General features: G+C 44.0%; 1 protein-coding gene across 3 annotated transcripts in view; it reads left to right on the forward strand.

Moving 5' to 3' along the window:
- Positions 1-21,666, forward strand: part of LOC124777475 (anoctamin-10) — a 306,085-nt gene that overhangs the window by 194,481 nt on the left and 89,938 nt on the right. For all 3 annotated transcript variants that reach the window (XM_047252902.1, XM_047252903.1, XM_047252904.1), the window contains one exon: positions 6,421-6,579. In XM_047252902.1, the coding sequence (XP_047108858.1) occupies positions 6,421-6,579 (159 nt within the window). The remainder of the gene's footprint in view (positions 1-6,420; positions 6,580-21,666) is intronic.

Below are 21,666 nucleotides of genomic sequence, written 5' to 3' on the forward strand. Positions count from 1 at the left end.
TGTTAAGATCAGAGATAAAATGTAGGCTCATAATACAAAAGCTAAAACTGACGTTTTTCTAAGGAGCAAGCCTTCCTTATCAGAATTATCCAACAAGAATGTTATAAAAGCAATATCAAGATAAAAATCGAAGTATCAACAAAAACATTAAGAATCCCTTGTTCACTTCCGTTGCAACCGTGTCTTTCTAAAATTACGACCTGTCGATAAAATAAACTAATATGAACCTGCGTATGCAGTGTCACTGCAATAGCTAGTACTTATACCACCAGGGAAGAGACACCCAGATAGAAACACATACGTAGCGCGACTCGGCACTTAGTGTGCGTAATCAAGAAATCAAAGATAATGCACCCACCTGCAGAGATGTACGGGAGTTTTAATCTCGTCACTAGCTGAATATCTACAGAATTTTAGGAAGACCCGGTTATTTAAGGAGGTCATAATGAGTTTTTAATACTTTTACTTATATTTTTATCTTTGTCACATTCATTAGTCTTGTAGAATAATTCTGACGGTTAAGGCTTCCTCCTTTGAAAAGCGTCAATTTTAGTCCTTTCTCATTGTGAAAAGTGTCTGGCGTTGTTTTTAACTCTGATATTACCAGTGTTTTCTTTTCGGAAATCCGTTTAACTTGAAAGACTTGATTTTCTGCCCTCTTTGCTGGTTTCCACAGAGGTTGTTAGAGGCCATCCTCTCTCTTTAACTCCAATACTGTTTGTAAAAAATAAAATAAAATACACACAAATACATTGTATATGTAATCAAGTCACTTGAAATCGACAGCTAAAACACTGCCAAAAACCTGGATTCGGTAAGGAGTGAAGGGCTGAACCCGTACATAAGTGAATTCTCGAGTATTTTCGTAGGTAAGTTATCATAATCACTGCTTTGATTAGAAATCAAGAATCAGTGGGATTAGTATTCTTAGAGATTCCTGTCAACGACTATTCTATGCATAGCAAGTTGTTAACGTGAACAAGTTTGAAAATAGGATGGCATTTAAAGTCTCAACACACATTCACAGAATACACTTGCCATGCTGGGATAAGGCATAACGCTCGCACTCTGCATTTACAAAAAATCCTAGATCTCCGCTTTGCTATGTGGATTATATTAGTATGCCAAAATCAGGTTTAGAGAGTAATCGGATAGTTTTAAGAAAACCCTTGTCTAACAATAAAGAGAAAGAGATCAGATAAAACAAAAACATAAGGCTACTGTGTATCTACGAACCTCTCAATAGCTTTGCGGGGGAAAAAATTCTAAAAAACTGGGAATAAAATCTAAGATATTAATCAGTGACATCGGGGCAGCAAGTGAAATAAATTTGAATCCCAATTAAGGAATGTTCTCTGCAAAATATCGAGTGGCGTAAAGGAACACAGGAATCAGAAAATCAGATTAAGGAAACTGTTCCACATAGCATGCCACAAGAATGCAGGCGGTAGAATACCGGAAGTAATGACAAATTAGCTTCATATTTGTATAAGATCAAGAGGCAGACCAAGACAAATTGAAGCGACTACGGAAACAAATGAGAAATGTAAAAAGCGAAATACTAACACATCAGGACGCTTAAGGACGAAGTTATTACTGTGTTGCATAAAATATAACAGATAGCTGAAGCAAATGCGCCATTCCCCACCGCGCCCACTTATCGTTGCTGTTATAACTTATTACCTTACGTCCACTGCGTCAGCCTTTAACTCCCATAATAGTTCTAGATACAGGCATTAAAATTTCTACATGGTTTCGCGCGATATAGGTCCGAGATTGAAAAGAATGAGCAAAACATCGAATTTAATGATACGGATTTTTTCTTACGTGCTATAAACTCTCCATTTCAAATGTTTTCGCGCTAATGTAAAATAAGCGTCTCCAAAATCGTGAATAAAATTGTGTGTCTGTTCTCAATTCTAAAGTTGGTCCGAATAGTTGTGGAAAGTGGTGTGTCCTTGCCTCTGAGCAGACTTTCCCAGCCAGTTGTAGGATATCCAGTTTGAGGAATCCGAAAGACGGCCCAGTTTTGACATTTTTAGCATTAATAAATGAGAGATAAGCGATAGAAAAAGTCTAGAAGCGAATTACATTCGAACTAGAGATGTTTGAATATAAAGTTCGTTACTTACCGCTAAGCCGTTAGGATACAGTAGTTACCATGTCAAAAGGCACAGCGAGTAACTTTCTCTCTCCATTTCACATCACTTAAGCCAAGTTATTCATCACGGGTCGAGTATACATATATGCATTATGTGATGACTAAAAAACCTGTTTGCGAAAGTGCATATACAGGAGAGCTACATTATAGAGCGTCTCTATAAACTACTGGAAGGCAATCCTAAACAGAAATATATGTGTGTCGCAGAAGAGTCTTTCAGCATGATCCCTATGGTTTATTGCCCTCAATTCTTCATTTCTATTCCAAGGCATTCAAAACAGAACGTAGGAACAGCACTCACATTAGTGAACGGTGTACAAGAAAGTGTTAACAAAGTGCAAATTGTGTGCCTACGACCCGAGTTTTGTCCTGAGAGACTGCTGTAATGGGGGAGTGTAGGTACTGAGATGGCGATGAAAGATTTTCTAAACGCTAGAACAGCGACTTGCACGAAGTTCGGAAAATGCTGATGAGCGACTTTATGTTAGCTTGAAAATATCCTTTGAGAATGTATAGAACTAACCCATAATGTGATATCATAGGATATAGAGTGAAAGTAAGCAAAAAAAAGAAGCTTTACGTGTTTCAGTGACAGTATTATTCTCATGGAGAAAAACACTGTTCCTGGAAATGATTCTAAATACAACACATCTAGGAAATTTTACGTTCAATTTTAGTTCTAGAGTATTAAAATATTCGACCTTGTCGGTATTTAGTCATAATACAATCCCCTTTACAAATGATGTAAGAAATGTTGTTATATTTTGTCGGGTACCCAGTTAGTCCTGGATAAACAGAGTAAACCAGAGGTTGTACAGAGTTTCAGAGAAAGCATAAGGGAACAATTGACAGGAATGGGGGAAAGAAAAACAGTAGAAGAAGAATGGGTAGCTTTGAGGGATGAAGTAGTGAAGGCAACAGAGGATCAAGTAGGTAAAAAGACGAGGGCTAGAAGAAATCCTTGGGTAACAGAAGAGACACTGAATTTAACTGATAAAAGGAGCAAATACAAAAATGCAGTAAATGAAGCAGGCAAAAAGGAATAGAAACCTCTCAAAAATGAGATCGACAGGAAGTGCAAAACGGCTAAGCAGGGATGGCTAGAGGACAAATGTAAGGATGTAGAGGCTTATCTCATGATGGGTAAGATAGATACTGCTTACAGGAAAATAAAGAGACCTTTGGAGAAAAGAGAGCCACTTGCATGAATATCAAGAGCTCAGATGGAAACTCAGTTCTAAGCAAAGAAGGGAAAGCAGAAAGGTGGAAGGAGTATATAGAGGGTCTATACAGGGGCGATGTTCTTGAGGACAATATTATGGAAATGGAAGAGGAGGTAGATGAAATGGGAGATACGATACTACGTGACGAATTTGACAGAGCACTGAAAGACCTAAGTTGAAACAAGGCCCCTGGAGTAGACAACATTCCATTAGAACTACTGACAGCCTTGGGAGAGCCAGTCCTGACAAAACTCTACCATCTGGTGAGCAAGATGTATGAGACAGGCGAAATTCCCTCAGACTTCAAGAAGAATATAAAAATTCCAATCTCAATGAAAGCAGGTGTTGACAGATACGAAAATTACCGAACTATCAGTTTAATAACGCGAATTCTTTACAGACGAATGGAAAAACTGGTAGAAGCCGACCTCGGGGAAGATCAGTTTGGATTCCGTAGAAATGTTGGAACACGTGAGGCAATACTGACGCTACGACTTATCTTAGAAGAAAGATTAAGGAAAGGCAAACCTACGTTTCTAGAATTTGTAGACTTAGAGAAAGCTTTTGACAATGTTCACTGGAATACTCTCTTTCAAATTCTGAAGGTGGCAGGGGTAAAATACAGGGAGCGAAAGGCTATTTACAATTTGTACAGAAATCAGATGGCAGTTATAAGAGTCGAGGGGCATGAAAGGGAAGCAGTGGTTGGGAAAGGAGTGAGACAGGGTTGTAGCCTCGCCCAGGTGCTATTCAATCTGTATATTGAGCAAGCAGTAAAGGAAACAAAAGAAAAATTCGGAGTAGGTATTAAAATCCATGGAGAAGAAATAAAAACTTTGAGGTTCGCCGATGACATTGTAATTCTGTCAGAGACAGCAAAGGACTTGGAAGAGCAGTTGAACGGAATGGACAGTGTCTTGAAAGGAGGATATAAGATGAACATAAACAAAAGCAAAATGAGGATAATGGAATGTAGTCGAATTAAATCGGGTGATGCTGAGGGAATTAGATTACGAAATGAGACACTTAAAGTAGTAAAGGGGTTTTGCTATTTGGGGAGCAAAATAACTGGTGATGGTCGAAATACAGAGGGTATAAAATGTAGACTGGCAATGGCAAGGAAAGCGTTGCTGAAGAAGGGAAATTTGTTAACATCGAGTATAGATTTAAGTATCAGGAAGTCGTTTCTGAAAGTATTTGTATGGAGTGTAGCCATGTACGGGTGTGAAACATGGACGATAAATAGTGTAAAAAGAAGAGAATAGAAGCTTTCGAAATGTTGTGCTTCAGAAGAATGCTGAAGATTAGATGGGTAGATCATGTAACTAATGAGGATGTACTGAATAGAATTAGGGTGAACAGGAATTTGTGGCAAGACTTTACTAGAAGAAGGGATCGGTTGGTAGGACATGTTCCGAGGCATCAAGGGATCACCATTTTAGTGTTGGAGGGCAGCGTGGAGGCTAAAAATCGTAGAGGGAGCCCAAGAGACGAGTACACTAAGCAGATTCAGAAGGATGTAGTGTGCAGTAGTTTATTGGATATGAAGCAGTTTGCACAGGGTAGAGCAGCATGGAGAGTTGCATCAAACCAGTTTCTGGACTGGAGACGACGACGACGACGACGACGACGACGACGACGACGACATATCTGCCATGTGTGCCGACAGAGCCTTGACATATAGGCCAACCAAGAAAAGCAATGGGAAGAAGACAGGGAATAAGAGAACCGCATGGTGCACCTACATTATGCCAAAGGAACAACATTCGAATCACTTCCTTTTGTTGTTGAGACTGGAGAATCTCTTGCTTCGTGATTTCTGGATGTGGAATGAATAACAGGAGTCTCTACGCCTTCCCCCCCCCCCCCTTACCGCCCCCCCCCCCCCTCAATTCGATGGCGTCTGATCATCTAGAAATCCGATAGAAGAATTTTCAACCTCTACCACTGATTTACTTCAACGCGTTTAGGTGGCTTGTTGGGACCAGGCGAAACTACTGCCATCCGGCCAGAACTGTGGGTTCTTAGATTGCTCTGGGAGAAGGTTCATAGAGCTAGAACACAGGAAATTTTAGTTCATTTTATTACGTAACAGAAAAAAAGATTTACTTGGACACCCTTCTTTGCCACAGGAGTACTGGGTAATTTAAAACTGTTATAGATTAGCAGACCATCACTAGATGCACTAATTAACAATCTCTTCACTTGAGTTACAATGTTTAACTTCAAGGACAGTAAAAGTTCATCTGAAATCTTAGCAAATGTTGGTCCTATGCTATAATGCTGACTGCTGTAACTGAGGTCTCGAACTGGGGCTAGCTCCGGCATGCTAGACATTAAATTGACCTCAACTTCAGGGCGCTGTAGAGCTGGTCTTCAGGAGCGCCTGCCGTACATTGCTGCGGATTGCAGTGAACCCTTGTTGATGTCTGTGGTATCGACTCGTATTTCCAACTTTGAAGTGACAACACGATCCTCGTATGATACCACATGACTGAAATCCTGATTTGTCGTAATGGCGTTACAGAAAATAGATTCTCTCCTAAAGCAACACAATTGGTACTCACAAATCCATCAAATATACACAAATAAATTGTATTTTCTTTCGACATTGCGAATGTCAGTACAGATACTGAATACTGAGACCTGCTGCTCTTCTTCTATAATGGTATCATCAAAGACTCTCTCAGCCCTGAAGTATGTTACCGAGCGACGTCGCGCAGTGGTTGGCATACTGGACACGCATTCGGGAGGACAACAGTTCATACCCGCGTCAGGCCATCCTGATTTATGTTTTCCGTGATTTCCGTTATCGCTCCAGGCAAGTGCCTCGATGGTTCCTTTGAAAGCCCAAGACTGTTTTCCTTCCCCATCCTTGACACATTCTCAGACTGTGCTTAGACTCGAATGACCTCGATCTCGACGGGACTTTAAACCCAATAACCCTTCGTTCCAGAAGGATGTTCTCGCTGATGCTGAGTGTTTTCCCGAAGCTGGAGAGATGAGATGCGAGTGATGCGTGGTGTTTTTCGGCAGATGTGGAAGCGGCGGTGCAGCGAGCTGGCCTTCTCCTGGGGGACCATCGACATGACGAGCCTGGACGAGCCGCGGGCCAACTTCCGCGGCCAGATGGCGCTGGACCCCATCACGGGGCGCATGCAGCCGCAGTTTCCCCGCTGGCAGACCAACCTCAGGGTGAGTGCGCCCCAACCTGGCTTGCTCTATGCGCTAATGATACACTTAAAATAACTACTTTTACAGTCAGTGATGTATATCTGCATCTACGAGGGCATACTGTAAAGTAATTCGTCCCAGTTTTTTATTCTGTTCTCAGTATCGGTTGGTGTATTATTACATGTCATGTACACAACTGGCCATTGAAATTGCTACACCAAGAAGAAATGCAGATGATAAACGGGTATTCATTGGACAAATATATTATACTAGAACTGACGTGTGATTATATTTTCACGCAATTTGGGTTCATAGATCCTGAGAAATCAGTACTCAGGGCAACCACCTCTGGCTGTAATAACGGCCTTGGTACGGCTGGGCATTGAGTCAAACAGAGCTTGGATGGCGTGTACAGGTACAGCTGCCCATGCAGCTTTAACACGACACCACAGTTCATCAAGAGTAGTGACTGGCGTATTGTGACGAGCCAGTTGCTCGGCCACTATTGACCAGACGTTTTCAATTGGTGAGAGATCTGGAGAATCTGCTGGCCAGGGCAGCAGTCGAATATTTTCTGTATCCAGAGAAGGCCTGCAACATGCCGTCGTGCATTATCCTTCTGAAATGTAGGGTTTCGCAGGGATCGAATGAAGGGTAGAGCCACGGGTCGTAACACATCTGAAATGTAACGTCCACTGTTCAAAGTGGCGTCAATGCGAACGAGAGGTGAGCGAGACTCGTAACCAATGGCACCCCGTACCATCACGCCGGGTGATACGCCAGTATGGCGATGACGAATACACGCTTCCAATGTGCGTTCACCGCGATGTCGCGAAACACGGATGCGACCATCATGATGCAGTAAACAGAACCTGGATTCATCCGAAAAAAATGACGTTTTGCCATTCGTGCACCCAGGTTCGTCGTTGAGTACACCATCGCAGGCGCTCCTGTCTGTGATACAGCGTCAAGGGTAACCGCAGTCATGGTCTCCGTGCTAATAGTCCATGCTGCTGCAAACGTCGTCGAACTGTTCGTGCAGATGGGTGTCTTGCAAACGTCCCCATCTGTTGACCCAGGGATCGAGACGTGGCTGCACGATCCGTTACAGCCATGCGGATAAGATGCCTGTTATCTCGATTGCTAGTGACACGAGGCCGTTGGGATTCAGCATGGCGTTCCGTATTACCCTCCTGAACCTACCGATTCCATATTCTGCTAACGGTCATTGGATCTCGACCAACGCGAGCAGCAATATCGCAATACGATAAACCGCAATCGCGATAGGCTACAATCCAACCTTTATCAAAGTCGGAAACGTGATGGTACACATTTCTCCTCCTTACACGAGGCATCACAGCAACGTGTCACCAGGCAACGCCGGTCAACTGCTGTTCGTGTATGAGATATCGGTTGGAAACTTTCCTCATGTCAGCACGTTGTAGGTGTCGCCACCGGCGCCAACCTTGTGTGAATGCTCTGAAAAGCTAATCATTTGCATATCACAGCATCTTCTTCCTGTCGGTTAAATTTCGCGTCTGTAGCACGTCATCTTCGTGGAGTAGCAATTTTAATGGCCAGTAATGTATATTACTTGGTTGAATTTCCCGCTTCACTAACGCAAGCTGCAACTATCTGCCGCTAGAGGACTCCGAATTGCAGGGTGTAACATGGCGGCGTGGAGCATAACTATGTCGGTACGTGAGGAACTGCGTACTGTAACTGAATTTCTAACCGTGTAAAACGCGCCTCCGTAGACGAATGGAAGCTTTGTTCTGTGATAATTGGATCGACATGAGAAATGTTCGTGCTTGTAATGAAGGGAACGGTGGTGGTAAACTCAACGTGTTCGTCGGAACTTGGAGTGTTTCCAGAACTTAAAGAACACCTTCGAAAACTTCACTTTGATATGATAGTTATGAAACGGTGCATGAATCCGTCAACAATGTCAAACTTTTTACAGTGATGGTATCATCAAACTGGCCTCTCCTTGGGAGAAATGTGGCTGTCGCCAGGGTCACGATGTTGAGAAATGAAAATAAATCTAGGTGTGAAGAATAAAGATGTAGAATGTTAATAAAGTTTGCTTTATTTAAAAAAATCTTTTAAGTGTTTTCACATAAAAAATTCGGGGCATTACTTTTTAGCAAGTCCTTGTTGGCATCTATTCCGCCAGCGACGTTACTGTACATGGCGGAATTACTTCTCATTTTCCGTCCTGTTCCAGTCACAAATGGAGTGACGGGGAGAAAGCATTGTCTCTCTACTGTGCGGGGTCTCATCTTCCTTATTTTGTCCTGACGTGAGATGACTGCTAGAAACAGTACAATTGTTCTTTAGTTTGTCGGACATGCTGGTTGTCTAAATGATATCCTTGTGAAACTGCTAAGGTGCGTATAGGGCTTCACATGAGGTTGTAGTACTAAACTACAATTATTCTCTTCAGTGTGGACTACAGTGATGGCACGACATGCCTGCAGTGCTGATGAAGTGAACTATCCAGTGCTAGTCTCTCTACCTCCGCGTAAGTACTGCATCCTGTACACACTCTGACATATTTACACTAATATATATATATATATATATATATATATATATTCACAGATATCAGACCTAAGTTCCCTTCACGACTCAATATGTTTCCTAATTTATCGATCTCTTCTTTTCGTTACGTTGTCATACATTTCTGTTGTGGTTGTTATTTTCTTCTTCTTTATTAATAATCCGTTTTACTCATTTAATTTCCAGCATTCTTCTGTAGCACCACGCTTCTAAAGATTCTCCTCACTTCCTGTATGAAGTGTTTATCGTCACATTTTACTTTCGTTCAGATGGCTCTAAGCACTATGGGACTTAACATCTGAGGTCATCAGTCCCCTAGACTTAGAACTACTTAAACCTAACTAACCTAAGCACATCACACACATCCATGCCCGAGGCTGGATTCGAACCTGCGACCGTAGCGGCAGCGCGGTTCTGGACTGACGCGCCTAGAACCCGTCAGAAACAGTGGCCGGGTTTTACTTTCGTCAAATACCATCAGAAAACATTTCCTAACATTTAAATTTATATTGTTCACGGCGTTTCTTGTTATGTCCAGTCTACATTTTATATTCTCTTTACTACGGATATCGCACGTTTATTTTTCTCGCGAGATACTCATCTACTACTTTGTGTTTAGTTTCCGAAAATAATTTCCTTAACATCACCTGACTGAATCCACCTGGATTCCATTACCCTGCTTTACATTCATTATTTATCTTATATCCTCTATTCAAGACTATCGAATCCGTTCAATTGATGTCCATTTTCCGCCCCCGACGGAATTAGTGTCATCGGCAATTCTCAGCTCAGTGTCATTAATGCCACTGTAGACTAATTTGCTAACGCACCCTAGTGGAGAAAAAAAATTATCCGTGCTATTTGACCGGAAAATGGAGAAGTGGTGTCTTAAATCTTCTGATCATCAGACTGCGTGCCAATGCCCGGAGTGTAAACCCCCAAACCTCGCCGCAGCCTCTCTGTGAGGAGGACGCGAGAAATTGTTTACGGTTATTTGTTCATCAGATTCGGACATTACGCCCGGCGACACTCTAACTATTCTTCTGAGGAGCAGGTGAACGCTGTTCCGGTGTATATTAGTCTCCCTGTATTTCCACCATAACAACACACACGTGTGGGGAAGAGTAGGGAGGAAGGGGGGAAGGGAAAAGTCGGACATACAGATGCCTGTGGGGAAAGATATGTTAAGCACTTCTTGCGATAAATGGTGATGCGGCATATAGTAACGGGTCACCAGGCTGTGCATCAATGCTTTGGATGTAATACTAAGCTGCACCTTGGTATCAGGCAGTGGCAGCGTCTAACGCGGCTGGTAGTGACCTATTTCTCGAGTAATAACGGTAAGCTTGGCACATTATCCTCCTTTCGATGTCGCTAATGGACAGTACCTAGCATTTGTAGACTTAGAGAAAGCTTTTGACAATGTTCAATGGAATACTCTCTTTCAAATTCTGAAGGTGGCAGGGGTAAAATACAGGGAGCGAAAATCTATTTACAATTTGTACAGAAAGCAGATGGCAGTTATAAAAGTCGAGGGACATGAACGGGAAGCAGTCGTTGGGAAGGGAGTGAGACAGGGTTGTAGCCTCTCCCCGATGTTATTCAATCTCTATTTTGAGCAAGCAGGGAAAAAAAAAAAAATTTGGAGTAGGTATTAAAATCCATGGAGAAGAAATAAAAACTTTGAGGTTTGCCGATGACATTCTAATTCTGTCACAGACAGCAAAAGACTTGGAAGAGCAGTTGAAAGGAATGGACAAGGTCTTGAAAGGAGCTTCAACAAAAGCAAAACGAGGATAATGGAATGTAGTTGAATTAAGTCGGGCGAAGCTGTGGGAATTAGATTAGCAAATGAGACACTTAAAGTAGTAAATGAGTTTTGCTATTTGGGGAGCAAAACAACTGATGATGGTCGAAGTAGAGAGGATATAAAATGTAGACGGGCAATGGCAAGGAAAGCGTTTCTGAAGAAGAGAAATTTGTTAACATCGAGTATAGACTTAAGTGTCAGCAAGTCGTTTCTGAAAGTATTTGTATGGAGTGTAGCCATGTATGGAAGTGAAACATGGACGATAAATAGTTTGGACAAGAAGAGAATAGAAGCTTTCGAAATGTGGTGCTACAGAAGAATGCTCAAGGTTAGATGGGTAGATCACATAACTAATGAGGAGGTACCGAATAGGATTGGGGAAGAGAGAAGTTTGTGGCACAACTTGACTAGAAGAAGGGATCGGGTGGTAGGATATATCCTGAGGCACCAAGGGATCAACAGTTTAGTATTGGAGGGCAGCGTGGAGGGTAAAAATCGTAGAGGGAGACCAGACTAAGCAGATTCAGAAGGATGTAGGTTGCAGTAGGTACTGGGAGATGAAGAAGCTTGCACAGGATAGAGTAGCATGGAGAGCTGCATCAAACCAGTCTCAGGACTGAAGACCACAACAACAACAAACAACGGTAAGCTTGGCGTCTCCGTCCCTGTTGTTAGAGACGCTTAAAGTAAGCAATGAAACGGGTTTCGCCATTTCTTCCGTTTTGCCTCATCGTTCGTTTCTTCTTTTCCGGTTTTCCCCACACTTAATGATTCACTTTCATACAATGGTGTTCTGCAGACGTACATTCTCAGAAATCCCTTAGAGGCCAATGTTCGATACTAATAAACTCCTTTTAGCATCTTTGCCTGTGATACTATTATTTTCCTCTCGCTTTTGTTTACTCTCAGGTCATATCTAGTAGTCATTAGTCATTTCATTTCATTCAGCAGATCCCGTAATTTTTCCTTGTTTTCAAGGGGGATAGCAATGCCATCAAATCTTATCATTGATATCCTTTCACAGCTAAACCTTTCGTTTATTTCTGTCATTGATTCTTTGATTTACAGGTCAAAAAATAAAGCAGAAAGATTGCATCCCCGCCGCACTCCCTTTAGAATACGGGCAAATATCTCTTTGTATGTATTGTACTGTATGTTAACTGGGGAGGTACAAGCGACGGAGAGGCTCCGTCCCCGCCGTCCACAACCCCACGACGACTACCGCAGTCCACTTCACCCCTCCGCCGCCCCACACCGAACCCAGGGTTATTGTGCGGTTCGGCCCCCGGTGGACCCCGCAGGAAGTGTCTCACACCAGACGAGAGTAACCCCTATGTTTGCGTGGTAGAGTAATGGTGGTGTACGCGTACGTGGAGAACTTGTTTGCGCAGCAATCGCCGACATAGTGTAACTGAGGCGGAATAAGGGGAACCAGCCCGCATTCGCCGAGGCAGATGGAAAACCGCCTAAAAACCATCCACAGACTGGCCGGTTCACCGGACATCGACACAAATCGGCCGGGCGGATTCGTGCCGGGGACCAGGCGCTCCTTCCCGCCCGGAAAGCCGTGTGTTAGACCGCACGGCCAACCGGGCGGGCAAATATCTCTTGGTCTTCTGTTCTTATTGTTCTCTCTTGGTTCCTGTGCAGTTGTACGTTATGCTTCTTTCGATATCGCTAATGGAATGATTGGTAGACCGAACGACCTGGAATTCGACCGATATGTACAAGTTTTTAGGAAATCCGTTGCTTGCTGGGCAGTTACAAATGCAGCAGTTGAGTGAGGGCGTCTGTTGTCTTAACTAAACGTCCCAGCAGGCACGATGGCTACATGTTGCCTGTGGCCTGGCTACTAGAGATCCCATTCTAACAGGCCGCGTGTTTTCGTCAACTAGAATCTCCAAAAAAACTCGGGTTGACCATCATAAACAAGAGAACTGCCATGGTGCATCGATCGTCGTCGTCTTACTGCAGGGAAACGTTGCCCCTGGGTGCAGTCAGCCGATTCGCTACTGTCTGCCAATCAGCTGCTAGAGAAGCACGAGCAGTAGGCTACCACACAGGTACCGCTCAATAGGCATCTTCGCTTCATACTGTCTAGTGACAAACCGAAATGTGGCGTATGCTGGCGCCAGATAACCGAAATAACGCTGTGTTTGTAGGAAGACCAGACGCGGAACCCAGCAGTTTCGTCCCCCTGAAGAGGACCACTGCAAAGACGTCCGAAATATCTGCTTAATGTCTGCTTAATCTTTTAGTGTTTCATAGCGAAGTGGCCTGACACCCGAAAGTATTTTGTTGAGAGTTTATTTCTGTACCTCTCTCAAGTAAACCGAAAAGGCTTGTCGCAAGTCACACTTCTTCGAAAGTTTTTCACGGATTTCAGCTGCTGTTCGATTTATTCTAACAATACTCTAAATTATTCCATTCAGCTATACCATACAATTAATTTTCGTTCTCAATTCATGAACACTCTGTGAAAGATTACATCCTCCCAGCAATTTACAGATTGATTCTTACAAAGAAGAAAACAGCAACTAGCATATTGATAATGCTATGTATTTACACAGTTAAAGCCGTTAAGGGTTTCGAAGCGACAGGTTCATCTTCAGACAGCTATTCACGTCTAGACGCACATTTGTTGACGTTTTACATTATTTTTCTTCTCTCTGTTCCCTTTGGGGTGAAAGATCCTTGGGGTGGTTATGCCCTACAGGAAAAGAGATGTTAACACTGCTTACTTAAGCGTAACTATCCCTAATATAGTTATGTAACTATAACTAAAACAGCCCAACTTGAAAGATTTGTTTACATTGTGATTAATCGCTGTTAGGGAGTCACCCTTAAATACCTTGTTTCCAACATCGTTATTTACTGGAGGGCATTACCAACACAAGAACCTTCACCACAAGAGGGAATAGAGCGCAGAAACGAACGTAAAGCATCAATAAATGTACATCTAGACTTGGACAGCCGCCTGAAGATGAACCTATCAGTTCGAAACCGGTAAGGGCGTTATTTGTACAAATGAACAGATCAATAATGTCTGGTTGCTTTTTCCTTCTTTGCAAGCATCAAGCTGTAATTTGTACATGTCCACTGCCTCAAAATGCCAGTTTTCGATAAAATAGTTCCCAGCAGTTGCAAAACGTACGTACGTACCACGAGCGTCGGTCGATAACAGGGCGACACCACGAGGAAAGCTGCGAAAGTGTCAAATACAGCGGGACACACAGCACGAAGTCAAATGATACATCCGCATCATGTAAAAATGTCGTGTGACTAGGACCTCCCGTCGGGTTGATCGTTCGCCTGGTGCAAGTCTTTCGATTTGACGCCACTTCGGCGCCTTGCGCGTCGATGGGGATGAAATGATGATGATTAGGACAACACAACACTCAGTCCCTGAGCGGAGAAAATCTCCGACCCAGCCGGGAATCGAACCCGGGCCCCCTGCGTCCGCATCAACTGAACCTTACTGTGTCATTTCGGGAATAGCACTCATGTGCTGCGCTACTTTCGCCGGATGGGAAATACCAATTCTGAAAGTCGAATTATATTCTGAGAGAGAAGCCATTTAAACAGATCATCAGCGCAGAAGGACAATTGATATCGACAAGTCCTGCAGAGTAATGGCGTAACAAGAAAGACGTCTTCTTTTTTTTGTTATTACGTAATCAGATCGTCGGGAAGTGGCAGTTTGTACGGCTCTCTCAGGGCGGATTCGAATTAGCGTCACGTCGCCGTTCGGGCGAGGGAGGGCCGCTGCCAATTAGGGAGCCGAGCCATCAGCGGGCTGACGGGGCGGCGCTAATTGTCGCTGGCGGGCGACGCGTTCCGGCGCGGCGCGGCCACGTCCCGTCCCCTGTACAATGAGGCGAGCCGAGCGCAGCCCGCCTGCCTGTGCAGTGGGACGCGACAGACTAGACAGACACGCTGCAGCTGGGGCATCGCACTTTGTTCTGGTGGCGCGCAGCGCTGACGCTAATGTTACTGCAGGCCTCTGGGTCTGGCGGGGCGCACATGGGCAGTCTCGTTTAATACCACAGCTGCCTCCAAAGCCTTCGGTCAGGGCCGCGGGGTTGTTACTGTCGTTGTCCGCATTGCTATTGAGTTTTCATTCGACCACAGTGTACCTCGAGATAATTTTGTTTCCGTGCTTACCAGTATTAACTAACTTTCCTAGACGATGATAAAGAGGTGTAATAAGTAGGATAAGCTAAGGCAGATTGCAATAAATACAACAAGAACAAGCAAATACGGGGAATATAAAAACACATGTCAGAAACTACACTACTGGCCATTAAAATTGCTACACCACGAAGATGACGTGCTACAGACGCGAAATTTGACAGGACGAAGATGCTGTGATATGCAAATGGTTAGCTTTTCAGAGCATTCACACAAGGTTGGCGCCGGTGGCGACACCTACTGCGTGATTTCTCATACACAAACAGCAGTTGACCGGCGTTGCCTGGTGAATCCTTGTTGTGATGCGTCGTGTAAGGAGGAGAAATGCGTACCATCACGTACCGACTTCGATAAAGATCGGATTGTAGCCTATCGCGATTGCGGTTTATCGTCTCGCGAATCTGCTGCTCGCGTTGGTCGAGATCCAATGACTGTTAGCAGAATATGGAATCGGTGGGTTCAGGAGGGTAATACGGAACGCCTTGCTGGATCCCAACGGCCTCGTATAACTAGCAGTCGAGATGACAGGCATCTTATCCGCATGCCTGTAACGGATCGTGCAGCCACGTCTCGATCCCTGAGTCAACACATGGGGACGTTTGCAAGGCGACAACCATCTGCACGAACTGTTCGACGTCGTTTGCTGCAGCATGGACTATCAGCTCGGAGGCCATGGATGTGGTTACCCTTGACGCTGCATCACAGACAGGAGCGCCTGCGATGGTGTACTCAACGACGAACCTGGGTGCACGAATGGCAAAACGTCATTTTTTCGGATGAATCCAGGTTCTGTTTACAGCATCATGATTGTCGCATCCATATTTGGCTACATCGCGATGCACGCATATTGGTAGCGTGTATTCGTCGTCGCCATACTGGCGTATCACCCGGCGTGATGGTATCGTGTGTCATTGGTTACACGTCTCGCTCACCTCTTGTTCGCATTGGCGGCACTTTGAACAGTGGACGTTACATTTCAGATGTGTTACGACCCATGGCTCTACCCTTCATTTGATCCCTTCGAAACCCTACGTTCCAGCTGGATAATGGACGACCGCATGTTGCAGGTCCTGTACGGGCCTTTCTGGATACAGAAAATGTTTGACTGCTGCCCTGGCCAGCACATTCTCCAGATCTCTCACCAATTGAAAACGTCTGGTCAATTGTGGCCGACCAACTGTCTCGTCACAATACGCCAGTCACTACTCTCGATGAACTGTGGTATCGTGTTGAAGCTGCATGTGCAGCTGTAACTGTACGCGCCATCCAAGCTCTGTTTGACTCAGTGCCCAGGCGTATCAAGGCCGTTATTACTGCCAGAGGTGGTTGTTCTGGGCACCGATTTCTCAGGATCTATGCACCCAAATTGCGTGAAAATGTAATCACATGTCAGTTCTAGTATATTTGCCCCATGAATACCCGTTTATCAGCTGCATTTCTTCTTGGTGTAGCAATTTTAATGACCAGTAGTGTGTAAGGATTTATTCTTGATATTAAAATATTAGAAAAAACTGATGTGAACGTAAGTCTGAAACTCTTCCTTCAGGGAGGTGTGAAAAGATGCATCATCATGGCTAGTAAAACTACATCGTTCCATAGACCTTTTCAGGTCTCAATCTTACATGATGTACATATACAGACTGAAGCAATGAATGAAAATTTGTAAAAGGGGCAGGATTCGCTCGCACCCGGAGCTCCTGCTGGGTTAGGCTGATGCGCTGACCACTGTCACCCGGAAACAGCAAGTTCGCACAACTACACTGTCTGCTCTAGCACGCCTCCCTCCTCATTCCAAATTCCCATTCACGCCTCAGCCCACTTGGTATTTCCCATAAACTCGAGGAGCAGTGGTTAGCGCTTCTGTCTAGTGAGCAGGAGTCCCGGGTGCGAATCCTGGCCTTGGTACAAATTTTCATTCGTTGCTTTAGTCTGAATATGTATATCGTATATGTTTGAGACTTGGAAAGGAATAAATTCATTGGTTTCAAATCAGGCGATTGGGCAGACTGCACAGTTTATCCCCATCAACCAATCCATCTATTCGGAAACTGTTTATCGAGATAATGGCGAACCAACAGTGTGAAGTGACATGGAGCACCATTGTGCAAAAATCCACATTCACTGGATGAAATGTAAAGGTATATCATTGGGTCAGTAAAGCAGCTCGTGTTAGAGAGATTGTAGATATAGTTGCCCTGTAAGGCGAATGAGAAGGGAGAAGGGGTCAGTAAGGAGGATGGTGGTGGTGATGAACTTCAGCTTATGTATCTTGTCGCAGCTCAGGAGGGTTTTCATAAGCCCTGTCGTGATTTTTATAGTAACTGAAGATTACATGATGTGAAACGCCCCCTCATGTATACTAACAAGAAAACTGTCTGTTCGAACATGTTAATCTCCAAAACTGCTGGACGAATTTTCATGGGATTTTCGCGTACCTTGTGGCAGAGTATAGGCTTTATTTCATCAAAATCGAATCAAGAAAAAAAGATATCGTAATGTAAAGTTTTAACTAAAATCATCAGTTCAGCTTAGTATTTCGGGTATTAAATCGTCGTTAGTGTTTTTTCCCAACTGAGTGACAGATGTATTTTTGGAAGTTCACATCACTGACAAAGTGCCGCAGTCTCACCTATACACGAATTTACGACTCTTTCTATTAATATTCTTTGCTAGGAAAAACGAATTTATCGAGTTTGATTTGTAATTTGAGTGTGTGCTCATTACATTTTGATTTCGTTTTGCTTATCAATAAAAGTGCCTAGAAAGTGGTAAAGTTTTCCTGAATACTCCAGGGCATCTGAAAGACTGAGAGCTATACGGTTTCAAGAGTCCTAGATTATCGTTAGGCGAGACTTGCTGTAGCACAAGAACATCAGGCTTAACTTGCTCTTCGGAAACACCTTCAGAAAGCGAGATGCAACATAACTATGAGTGTGACATGCATTATCTCGCTCCTCGGAACCTTTCACTCACAGAGGCTGAAAGCTACTTCTTCCCAACTTACCCGCCTCTAGGGCCGAGGTCACTGACGCGTACTTGTACCGTGGCGCTCGAGTCAGGGGTAATCTGGTTCGAATCTTGGTGGTGAAAAATTTAGGCCAACGAGGGGAGAAGAGGTGGTGGCCTGAACTTCCTGATCACCAGACTTCCGCTCGACGGAAGATCCGTACCCAAAGACTGGAAAATCGCACAGATCACACCAATATTCAAGCAAGGTAGTAGGAGTAATCCGCTTAATTACAGGCCCATATGATTAACATCGATAAGCAGCAGGATTTTGGAATATATATTGTGTTCGAACATTATGAATTAGCTTGAAGAAAACGGTCTATTGACACACAGGCAACATGGGTTTAGAAAACATCGTTCTTGTGAAACACAACTAGCTCTTTATTCGCATGAAGTGTTCGGTGCTACTGACCAAGGATTTCAGATCGATTCCGTATTTCTGGATTTCCGGAAGGCTTTTGACACTATACCACACAAGCGGCTCGTAGTGAAATTGCGTGCTTATGGAATATCGTCTCAGTTATGTGACTGGATTTGTGACTTCCTGTCAGAGGGTCAGTGTTCGTAGTAACGGACGGAAAGTCCTAGAGTAAAACAGAAGTGATTTCTGGCGTTCCCCAAGGTAGTGTTGTAAGCCCTTTGCTGTTCCTTATCTATATAAACGATTTTGGAGACAATCTGAGCAGCCGTCTTCGGTTGTTTGCAGGCGACGCTGTCGTTTATCGCCTAATAAAGTCATCAGAAGATAAAAACAATCTGCAAAACGATCTAGAAAACATACCTGAATGGCGAGAAAATTGACAACCCTAACTAACGAAAAGTGTGAGGTCATCCACATGGGTGCTGAAAGGAATCTATTAAACTTGTGTTACACGATAAATCAGTCAAATATAAAGGTCCCAAATTCAACTAAATACCTAGGAATTACAATTACGAACAAGTTAAATTGGAAGGAACACACAGAAAATGTTGTAGGGAAGGGTAACCAAAGACTGCGTTTTATTGGCAGGACACTTAGAAAATGTAACAGACCTACTAAGGAGACTGCCTACACTATGCTCGTCCGTCCTCTTTTAGAATACTGCTGCGCGGTGTGGGATCCTTACCAGACAGGACTGACAGAGTACATCGAAAAAGTCCAAAGAAATGGAGCACATTTTGCATTATCGCGAAATATGGGAGAGTGTGTCACAGAAATGATACAGGATCTGGGCTGGACATAATTAAAAGAAAGGCGTTTTTAGTTGCGACGGAATCTTCTCAAGAAATTCCAATCACCAACTTTCTCCTCCGAATGCGAAAATATTTTGTTGACACAGACCTACATAGAGAGAAACGATCACCACGATAAAATAAGGGAAATCAGAGCTCGTACGGAAAGATTCTGGTGTTCGTTCTTTCCGCGCGCTATACGAGATTGGAATAATAGAGGCTTGTGAAGGTAGTTCGATGAACCCTCTGCCAGGAACTTAAGTGTGATTTGCAGAGTACCGATGTAGATGCAGAATGGCCTAAGTTAAATACCAGATCTCTCTATAATATTTCATGAAGTGAGGGTGTGGGACACTGTTGATTGTGATCCGTCCTTCAGATGGGGACGTTAATCTTAGTGCCTCTTTGGTGCTACTCGCGAGCAGTAGACTACGTGCCGGCAGAGGGTTTTACCCTTTACGTTTGGTCGTCGTCGTCATCATCATCATCATCCAACAACACAAACATTACACTACTACTACTACTACTACTACTACTACTACTACTACTACACACACACAAACACACACACACGTGTAGTATTACAAAAAATATAACAGGGCATGTTGTAAATAACGTAAAACAAACTTCTCTCCAATGTAGCATCATAAAAGCAGAAATTTTGATGGGAAGTGGTGCAGGCGAGCGAGTTTTTATACCTTGAAGTCTGCTTACTCGTAATAGCTTACCATTCCGATTTAAAAGTGTACAATTTCCGGTGAGCTTATGTTACGCGAGGACTATAAACACAGCACAAGGTCAGACGCAGCGCGTTGCGGGCGTGGACCTTAGTGCCACTTGCTTTGAGTGTGGCTAGCTCTGCATGGCGCCCTCCCGTGTTCGTTAAGTAAAGCAGCTAGTCGTTGATGTTCCCAATAACACTACTTCAAGCGTTGTACACATAGAAGCTTTACAAGTAAAAAATAATTTCGACTCTTGCGAAGTCCTGGAAACAGCTATAAATAAATACCCGGACTACGCTGGATTTTTCAGGTAGTCAGTGAATAATGTCCATGATGGGATCTGAAGAAACACAGCGCACCGGGCTAATATGCATTGACAGACAGTAATCCATGGCTGAAAGTCTGAGTCATTTAATCGTGGCACCCATCTAAGGTTATATTGGTAAAGAAGATTTTCATGTCGAATGTTTCAGATCGGTATGTGATTAACTTCTTCCATTCTCACAAATTTCCTTGAACTAGTTAGTGAAGTTTCATCCGCAGTACGCGCTCAAGCTCGGCAGTTAGTACATTATATGGTCTCCTACCTGCAACTATATTACTGGCCATTACAATTGCTACAGCAAGAAGAAATGGAGATGATAAACGGGTATTCATTGGACAAATATGTTACGCTAGAACTAACATGTGATTACAGTTCAACGCAATTAGGGTGCATAGATCCCGAGAAACCAGTTCCCAGAACAACCACCTCTGGCCGTAATAACGGCCTTGATACGCCTGGGCATTGATTCGAACAGAGCTTGGATGGCGTGTACAGGTACAGCTGCCCATCAGCTTTAACACGATACCACAGTTCATCAAGAGTAGTGACTGGCGTATTGTGACGAGCTAGTTGCTAGGCCACCATTGACCAGACGTTTTCAATTGGTGAGAGATCTGGAGAATATGTTGGCCAGGACAGGAGTCGAACATTTTCTGTATCCAGAAAGGCCCGTACAGGACCTGCAACATGCGGTTGTGCATTAACCTGCAGAAATGTAGGGTTTCGCAGGGATCGGATGAAGGGTAGAGCCACGGGTCGTAAAACATCTGAATTGTAACGTCCACTGTTCACAGTGCCGTCAATGCGAACAACAGGTGACTGAGACGTGTAACCAATGGCACCCCATACCATCACGCCGGATGATACGCCAGTATGGCGATGACGAATACACGCTTCCAATGTGCGTTCACCGCGATGTCGCCTAACACGGATGCGAGCATCATGATGCTGTAAACAGAACCTGGATTCATCCGAAAAAATGAAGTTTTGCCCTTCGCGCACCCAGGTTCGTCGTTGAAGACACCATCGCAGGCGCTCCTGTCTGTGATGCAGCGTCAAGGGTAACCGCAGCCATGGTCTCCGAGCTGATAGTCCATGCTGCTGCAAACGTTGTCGAACTGTTCGTGCAGATGGTTGTTGTCTTGCAAACGTCCCCATCTGTTGACTCAGGGATCGAGACGTGGCTCCACGATCCGTTACACCCATACGGATAAGATGCCTGTCATCTCGACTGCTAGTGATAAGAGGCCGTTGGGATCCAGCACGGCGTTCCGTAT

The sequence above is a fragment of the Schistocerca piceifrons genome, chromosome 2 (assembly GCF_021461385.2).
Source record: "Schistocerca piceifrons isolate TAMUIC-IGC-003096 chromosome 2, iqSchPice1.1, whole genome shotgun sequence".
In the NCBI taxonomy this organism is placed as follows: domain Eukaryota; kingdom Metazoa; phylum Arthropoda; class Insecta; order Orthoptera; family Acrididae; genus Schistocerca; species Schistocerca piceifrons.